At 40.8% G+C, this 9265-nt stretch overlaps 1 protein-coding gene across 1 annotated transcript; it reads left to right on the top strand.

Moving 5' to 3' along the window:
* The first annotated feature begins 285 nt into the window (after positions 1-285).
* LOC120058552 (granzyme H-like) lies at positions 286-2142 on the top strand. Its single transcript, XM_039007337.1, has 4 exons — positions 286-333; positions 744-894; positions 1013-1160; positions 1947-2142. The coding sequence occupies exons 1-4, from the start codon at positions 288-290 to the stop codon at positions 2130-2132; spliced, it is 531 nt and encodes a 176-aa protein (XP_038863265.1). The 5' UTR covers positions 286-287; the 3' UTR covers positions 2133-2142.
* The last annotated feature ends 7123 nt before the right edge of the window (positions 2143-9265 follow it).

Here is a 9265-nt window from a genome sequence, read left to right as displayed (position 1 = left end):
AAGTAATAAATGAGGTAATTTGTTAGACTTAAATTAAAAAGATGCTTTTGGAATGAATTATGTGAGACCACTTAGAATTTCCAAGTCTATCACATACCTCTCTCAACCTTAAGCTTTCACTTTCAGTATGAATAATCTGCAAGACCACCAAACACCTTCTTGCTGTGTATGTGGGTAGTATGGAAGGGGGGGGGGGGAGGGGGGGGGGGGTCATGTTAAGGTGGTATATATAGAGAGGAGAAACCTGCAGTCTCTCTAATCATCTAGATCTCTGCCAGTCCACCACCATGTACCTTTACCTCCTCATCCTCCTCCAACTCCTTTCCTCTGCTGGTGAGTTGATCTATTCTATACATTATATATCTACGAAGAACCAGCTAGTAAAGAAGGTACAGCTGATTATTCTCTATATAAGAACCAACTAGTAAAGAAGGTACAGCTGATTATTCTCTACAGAGAACCAGCTAGTAAAGAAGGTACAGCTTATTATTCTCTATATAAGAACCAGCTAATAAAGAAGGTACAGCTGATTATTCTCTACAAATAACCAGCTAGTAAAGAAGGTACAGCTGATTATTCTCAAAAATTAATCACCTGGTAGCTAATTCTAACCAAATTGAAGCTAACAGTAAAGGAGGTAGCTATTTGTTAACCAAATTGAACGCAAATGATGTTGTTTTTTTGTTCCTTGTGTGTCCCAGAAGACATAGTTAACATGATATCCTCTTTCCCCTCCTTCCAAGGAGCCTCTGAGAGTGGTATTGTGGGTGGTAAGATAGCTAAGCCCCACTCTAGGCCCTATATGGTCTCTCTGCAACACAGAGGATACCGTGTTTGTGGAGGAATGCTCATCCGAGAGGACTTTGTCCTGACTTCAGCACACTGCTTGGAAGGGTGAGTCAACAACCAATACAAACGCATCGTGTTACATGTCTCTCGAGGGGCATCTATGAGTAATAACTCTGTTGACTGTCTTGTTGTTTAATGTTGACTCGTTTCGATTTGTTTTTAGTGCTTATCCTTTAACGGTGGTCCTTGGAGCTCACGACCTAACCGAAGAAGAGAAGAAGAGTCGGCAAGAGATACAGGTGGTACATCACCATCGCCACCCCTTGCACAGACAATATAGCCAGCACACTTATGACATCATGCTACTCCAGGTAAACTTCAAAACATCTTTCTTTTATACATTTCTTTACGGTATTTACTTTAAAAATTTGACAGGAGGTTAGTTTTAAATTGAGTGTTTATGATATGGATTTGTTTTACCTTCAAAACTAACATGTATGGATTTTTTGAAGGTTTCAATATTTTTGATGTAACTCTTTAGTCATGATTTCTGTCTGATTTAGTTGTCTCATCTAATAATACATATGTAGATGAAAGACATCCACAACTAAAATATCTGAAGTGGTTCACACAATTTAAACGCCATGTGTTATTATTCTTGTCTTTCAACAGTTAAAGACTAAAGCAAAACTGAACAGGAATGTAAAAGTCATTGGACTCCCAAAGAAGGATGGATCAATCCCAGCAAACATCAAGTGCTCCGTATCTGGTTGGGGCAAGACTAACTCGAACAACAACCAGGGTTCGGACGTTTTGATGGAAGTGGCGGTGACGGTGGAGGATAACTCTGAATGCAAGAGCGTGTGGCAGAAAAACTTTGACAAAAAACAAATGATGTGCACTCGTACTACCGGCGGGAAAGGATTTTGTCAGGTAACTAAATTGAATTTGGATCAAATGATTATAGTAATAGTAGAACCAACATGCTGTAGAGGACAACCAGTACAGGTTTTAGTTGATCAGATAAGCAGTGGTTATTTATGTGTAACATTACTGTACTGGAACACTAAAACAGCCTTTGAAGTGTTCACTTATTCTCCTTTCACAATCACACTTCTGTATGTCTGTTCTCTAATTCCTGTTGTTCTGTGTTCCAGGGAGATTCAGGGGGACCTCTTATTTGTAACAACAAGGCACAGGGTATCGTTGCTTTTAATTATCCTAAGAGATGTGATAATTCCCAATATCCTCATGTGTACATGAAAATCCCTTTCTTTATGCCCTGGATTAAAGAGGTGTTGCACGGATATGGTGACAACATGTCTTTAAACAAGCAGGAATAAATAACTAGAAAGCACTGTGTGTACAGTGCTAGTGTAGTAACATAATGGTATCTGTTCCTGCATAAATACACTGCTCATCATGCCCTGGATAGAGGACAAGTTTCTAATTTTAATAATTTTGTTTCCATTTAAAAAACATTTGTAACTGATTTGAACTGATTTTAACAGATTTCCTTGTTTAGATACTGTTCTTATATATATTTTTGCAATTAGTAATTAGAAAATATATTAAAATGTAAAGCTAAACCTTTACTCTGTCATTGTTGTTGTTTTTGGATAGTCCATCTGTTCATACTACCAACAAACTATCTGTTGATAAGCAACTGCTTGCTAAAGTTAGGGTTATGTTTAGAATAAGGGTTATGGTTTAAAGTTTAGCGTAAGGGGACTAAGGGTTAGGATAAAGGGTTAGGGCTTAGGTTAAGGATAGTAGATAGTTAGTTGGAATGTTACTGACGATCTGTAGAGCAGGGGTTCTTAAACTCTTGTGGCCCGTGACCAACCCAATTTTGATATTTAAAGAATGCGAGAACCACACCATATAGAAAAAAAAAAAAAAATGATGTAATCAATTAACTTTTTTTATGACAATGACAATTGCTATGACAATCTATTACAAATAAGTCTGACAGTATTTTTTGACAGCATTTCAATCTGAAGACAGTATGGTTTGATGTGACTGAAATGCATAAAAAAAGACATTGGGAAGTTCAGAAGATCATTAGGCAATAATGTTGTACGATCTTCTGTGTAGTGATGGGGTCAAATTGGGGTCATGATAGGGGCTGCACCAAATGTTTGATGTATTATAATAATTGACTATGCTTATGTTGTGTTAATAGAAGGGGAGGAGTTATAAGTTATAAGCCCTCCCCCACTACATTTATAGGGTCCTAGACTACAGATTAACCATATATATATGCATTATAAGGTTTAGAATTGTTTCACAGTTATTTTCTAGTCTCTGCCTCTTATAAAGAAAAGGTCTGAGAGATGTGTGAGTTATTGCATGGGGTCTGTGAGAAAGCACTTCAAAGATAAACACAGAACCAGGGGAGTAAAAGAGATTAGGGACTAGTCAGACATACCTCTATAAATCAACTTTGGGTAGTGGACATTTACTGCTGAGCCCTTAGAAAACACTGGAACTATTGTAACTCTCTTGCAAGTTTGTATAGCTGTGTATGTATGGGCTTGGTCTGATGAGTAGAAGGTAATGACGTATGCAGTGACATCACTAGGGCTGGACTCCGGGCTTAATAAAATAACTTGGGACTTTTCCTATTTTGCAGAACTCAGGAGAGACATCAGTTGTATGTGTGATGTTTGATCTTTGACTTCTGTCTACAGCTGTATTTTGATTACAATTGTTATGATTTATAAGTGCACAATTTGAGTGTTCATTATTTGTTAAGTAAAAACCGGAGGCCAGAAAAACTTACAGCGAAAACACAATATGTATTTCTATTAGCTAACCACAATAGCCAAAGACTCAACCGCATATTTTCACCATGTTTCTACCGCATAGGTAGCTATCACAAAACCGACCAAATAGAGATATAATTAGTCACTAACCAAGAAACAACTTCATCAGATGACAGTCTTATAACATGTTATACAATAAATTTATGTTTTGTTCGAAAATGTGCATATTTGAGGTATAAATCATAGTTTTACATTGCAGCTACCATCAAAAATATCACCAAAGCAGCCAGAATAATTACAGAGAGCAACGTGAAATACCTAAATACTCATCATAAAACATTTATGAAAAATACATGGTGTACAGCAAATGAAAGATAAACATCTTGTGAATCCAGCCAATATTTCCGATTTTTTAAGTGTTTTACAGCGAAAACACAATATATATTTCTATTAGCTCACTACAGTAGCCAAACACACAACGCAAATTACTCCCCGCCAAAATAGCTTGCACAAAACCAACAGAATAGAGATAAAATTAATCACTAACCTTGAACAACTTCATCAGATGACAGTCTTATAACATCAGGTCATACAATACACTTATGTTTTGTTCGAAAATGTGCATATTTAGAGCTGCAAACCGTGGTTATACATTGTGAATATGTAGCATCGATTCACCAGAATGTCCGGAGCTATTTTGGACACTCACCTAATCTGACCAAAGAACTCATCATAAACTTTACATAAAAATACTTGTTGTAAGGCAAATGAAAGATACACTGGTTCTTAATGCAACCGCCGTGTTAGATTTTTAAAAATAACTTTACCATAACAAACAGCTTGCGTTATTGCGAGACAGCGCCCGCCAAACGGCGGAGAATAGAAATAACATTTTCCACAGAAATACCAAATAACATCAGAAATTGTTCTTACTTTTGCTGAGCTTCCATCAGAATCTTGTACAAGGAGTCCTTGGTCCAAAATAAATCGTTGTTTGGTTTCAGAATGTCCTTTTCTCCTGTCGAATTCACGCCACAATGCTAGCCAAGCTTGATAACGTTCCCATCTCCTCTCTACTCAAAGAACGGAAAACTCCAAAAGTCCCAATAAACGTTGAATAATCTGATAAAACTCGGTTGAAAAAACATACTTTACGATGTTATTATCACATGTATCAAATAAAATCAGAGCCGGAGATATTAGCCGTGTATACCGAACGCTTATCAGAAGATAATATGGAGGTGCTTCGCGCGCCTAGGTAGAGAAAGGAAATTCCTGACCTGCCACTCCAAAAGCTCTTGTTCGACCTCAGATCAAGCTAGACACCCAATTCCACCTTCCACTGCCTGTTGACATCTAGTGGAAGGCGTATGAAGTGCATGCATATCGATAAATATAAGCCAGTTGAATAGGCAGGCCCTGGAACAGAGCCTCGTTTTCAGATTTTTCACTTCCTGTATGGAAGTTTGCTGCAAAATGAGTTCTGTTTTACTCACAGATATAATTCAAACAGTTTTTAGAAACTTGAGAGTGTTTTCTATCCAATACTAATAATAATATGCATATTGTATGATCTAGAATAGAGTACGAGGCAGTTTAATTTGGGCACGATTTTTTCTAAAGTGAAAATAGCGCCCTCCTGTTGACAAGAAGTTTTAAGAACAGTAGCTCACCTTCTAGCGTGTTGGGGGTGCTGGGGTAACTTCTGGAAGGGAACTCAAGAGTAGTTAGGGGGGCCTCCCGGGTGGCGCAGTGGTCTAGAGCACTGCATCGCAGTGCTAACTGCGCCACCAGAGTCTCTGGGTTCGCGCCCAGGCTCTGTCGCAGCCGGCCGCGACCGGGAGGTCCGTGGGGCAACGCACAATTGGCATAGCGTCGTCCGGGGTAGGGAGGGTTTGGCCGGTAGGGATATCCTTGTCTCATCGCGCTCCAGCGACTCCTGTGGCGGGCCGGGCTCAGTGCGCGCCAACCAAGGGGGCCAGGTACACGGTGTTTCCTCCGACACATTGGTGCGGCTGGCTTCCGGGTTGGAGGCGCGCTGTGTTAAAGAAGCAGTGCGGCTGGTTGGGTTGTGCTTCGGAGGACGCATGGCTTTCGACCTTCGTCTCTCCCGAGCCCGTACGGGAGTTGTAGCGATGAGACAAGGTAGTAATTACTAGCGATTGGATACCACGAAAAAAAATTGGGGAGAAAATGGGATAAAAAATTTGTAGTTAGGGATCAGAAGCTGTATCTAGTGAAAGTTCTGAAAACAGGCGATAACCTATGGGGCATCTGGAAGATAGATGATTTAGTTAGGGAGCAGAAGCTGTATCTAGTGTGAAAGTTCTGAAAACAGGCGATAACCTATGGGGTACCTGGAAGATATAAATAATATGTTGTCTGTCTTTATGTGTTTGGTGTGAGTGAAATGCGCAGTGGGCGAGGAGATAAACGAATCGAGAATTTGTTATTTGGTCTGAGGACCGAGGGACCGTTATAAGTGGATTTTTGATAAAGAGGAGGACGAGGGTGAGGACGAGGAACCGTATATAGATAAAGGTGTTACATTGGAATAGTATAAGAAAGGGATTTTTGGACGTGAGGACGGCAGGAAGGAGTTCTATCATTGTATAAGAAAAGGCGGGTTTAATAATGATAATACCTACAAGACGTATATTACCCTACACCCTGAGGAACTAGTAATACCCTCAACATATTTTGTATTGGTTGAAATACGTCCTAAAATTACTTGTAGAAGGATAGTTAAGGAGCATTTTAAGTGGAATTGGTGGAGAGGAGGTTTTGATTTATGGGCAGGTGAGAAGACAGGAAATAGAGATACAACTGATACAACATCCACTATTGATATTATTTCAAGTTAGATAATAGGTAGGAAAGGCTAGCAATGAATCATGGAGCTGAGTTACTATCATTCTTGATGTCGTTAATCTTTGTTTCAAAGTGATAACAACCCTGGGCCCGATTCAGACTTAGGCACCTACACCATTATCATTACACGGCTCACTGTCAAATAAAACCAAACCGACGCTCACCATGTCTGCAAAGGCCTGTAAAGTTTTTTTTATTATTAAGTAATGGCCCAATGGTGGAATAAAAAGTTAGGAGTAGGACAGAAGTTATTTGAATAGAATGTTAAACATATTTGTCAGTGACACTTTCCTACCGTAGGAGATGTACAACCCCTTCATATACCAGTGAAATTAATACAAGGAAGTTGAGTTCTGTAGAGATTTTCATAGAAAATGATTTTGTGACGCTATCACCAGGGGGAACTGGTCAATAAAATATTACTGTTACTCTACACCTTTGAGATATGATATTAGGAATTGAAGTCTAGCATGCGGTTGTCTCTGTGAGGCCCGTGTGTGAAATATATTTGAGTTTAGTAAAACCATTTACTATAGCCTGGATTAGAGTAGAGAGTAGAACTGGGATTACAGTATCACCCACGGTTATTTAACACACACTGAAAGGAGATAGAGAATAATTTATATAGGCATATTCATACATATTACACCCACTTTAGGATAACCCTATAGAAATTAGGTTGGATTTAGTCAAAGAGATAATTCAGACAAGAAAAATTGACAAAAAGAAGGGGAAGCAGAAAGGTACCCTTGTATCAGAAACTGTGATAGGAATGATGATGCTGGAAGGAAAGATCTTCATGAGCAAGGCTACCGGGACCATCATTTAAAGCTGGAGAGAACAATAGAGAGAAAGGGAAGAAAGAAAGAGAGAAGAAGGAAGACTGGAAAATGATCAGTTGTGAAAAGAGAAGTTGATAGAAGATCTCCAGGTGCTAATTGCTGATAAGATTAAAAGAGACAATGGACACAGATGATGTGGACTAAAGTAAAAAGCTAAAAGAGGAGGTCGGACAAGCCACGGATAAGGTAAAGACAATACCAGAGGGAGATAGAAGAGTGTGACGAGGAGGACTAGACACTGAAGAAGGCCCAGCTTGCACAGATCGAGACAGGAAGTGGTGATTTTTCCTCACAATATGATGGCTGCTTAAAGTTGTTTCTACAGGCTCACCACAACCACAGCCTGCAGCTCCCCCACAGTCACATCAGTCACACTCGGTGAACACGGTGCCTGCAGAGTATGTGCTTTACACCACTGAGCATTATGGTGACCCACGAACATGGACTGGAAGAAGAGGTGGGCCCGCCAGAGCCTTTCGTGACTAGAACAATGCTGGACCTGTGGGCAGTTGGGACATGTGAGTTTGCAGTGTGGGGGAAATGAAAGAGGAAGAGGTTACAACAGAGGCAGAGGAAACTTTGGGCCTGGCAGAGGAAGAGGAAACTTTGGGCCTGGCAGAGGAAGAGGAAACTTTGGGCCTGGCAGAGGAAGAGGAAACTTTGGGCCTGGCAGAGGAAGAGGAAACTTTGGGTCTGGCAGGGGCAGAGGAAACGTTGGGTCTGGCAGAGGAAGAGGAAACGTTGGGTCTGGCAGAGGAAGAGGAAACTTTGGGTCTGGCAGGGGCAGAGGAAACGTTGGGTCTGGCAGAGGAAGAGGAAACTTTGGGTCTGGCAGGGGCAGAGGAAACGTTGGGTCTGGCAGAGGAAGAGGAAACTCAGCCACAGTACCACACACCCGGAGCTGAATATGCTCCCCTGAGCCACCTATGCCCTATGGACAAGGAGGACAAGTTAATGACAGAGGACAACCATGGCCAATGGGAAATCAGAACACCAACCGTTCTTATTTCCAGTCAGAATCAACAATGAAGGCGCCCGACTCCCCTGCTCCAGTGTCCCAAGTATGAATTCAATGATGGAAGAGAAGAGCCAATGGTTACTCTTAATGTTAATGGACATGATCTACCATTTCTAATAGACACTGGAGCTCACTCTTCCTGTTTAGGCAAACCTGGACAAGTTGTTTGGGCTTCTATGAGCAAATCATCAGTAACAGTAACAGTGGCATCTGGACAGCCCAGGAATGTGCACCGGACAAGACTTGTTTGATGAACCTCTGCTTGACTCTGACATGGTGCTGTTCGTTGATGTTTATATAGATCCTATATAGATCAAAGCACTGGGAAGAAACATGTAGGATTTGCTGTAGTAGATGTGGAAAGTGATATTGAGGATATACGGCCCCTACCAGACCATTTATCAGCGCAACAGGCAGATTCATTAGCTCGGAACACAGCTTGTGAATTGGGGAAAGGGAAGACCCTAACTGTCTACTCAGACTCACCATAAGCTAGTGGGGTTTGGTGAGCAGGAGAGTTTACTAACACCACAGGCACACCTATTAAAAACAGACCTTATGTTGAACAGTTGATTGAAGCTATGTGAAAACCAAACACATTGGCTATTGTTAAGGTTGAGGCACACACGGGTTGGTTTGTGATTATGCTAGAATTGGTAACAGCATAGCTGATGAGGCTGCCAAATTCGCTGTTTCCCGTGGTCACACACATGCATTTTTATTTTTAGTCGTTTGTGTCATCTGAAACTACTGATCTTGAGAAACAGAAATAGGCTGATATTCTCAATCACCAGGTGTGGAGGGAGAGAGGGTGTGCTCTCTGTCCTAGGTCTGGCTTATGGCTACATCTTCTGTCTGATATGCCCTGTTTACCATCAACCATGATCTCTACTATTTGCCGATTGGCTCATGGAGTGAGTCATTTATCAAAGGGTGGATATGGGAAAGGAGGAGGAGAAAATTTCAGCCCAATGGTT

Source organism: Salvelinus namaycush, chromosome 13, assembly GCF_016432855.1.
Source record: "Salvelinus namaycush isolate Seneca chromosome 13, SaNama_1.0, whole genome shotgun sequence".
In the NCBI taxonomy this organism is placed as follows: Eukaryota; Metazoa; Chordata; class Actinopteri; order Salmoniformes; family Salmonidae; genus Salvelinus; species Salvelinus namaycush.
The sequence above is the reverse complement of the archived record's forward strand: the minus strand, read 5'-3'. Positions and strand labels throughout refer to the sequence as shown.

Coding starts and splice junctions, on each gene's coding strand:
- LOC120058552 (XM_039007337.1), top strand. CDS start 288: ATGTACCTTTACCTCCTCATCCTCCTCCAACTCCTTTCCTCTGCTG. Junction 334..743: donor CCAACTCCTTTCCTCTGCTG/GTGAGTTGATCT, acceptor CCTCCTTCCAAG/GAGCCTCTGAGAGTGGTATT. Junction 895..1,012: donor TCAGCACACTGCTTGGAAGG/GTGAGTCAACAA, acceptor ATTTGTTTTTAG/TGCTTATCCTTTAACGGTGG.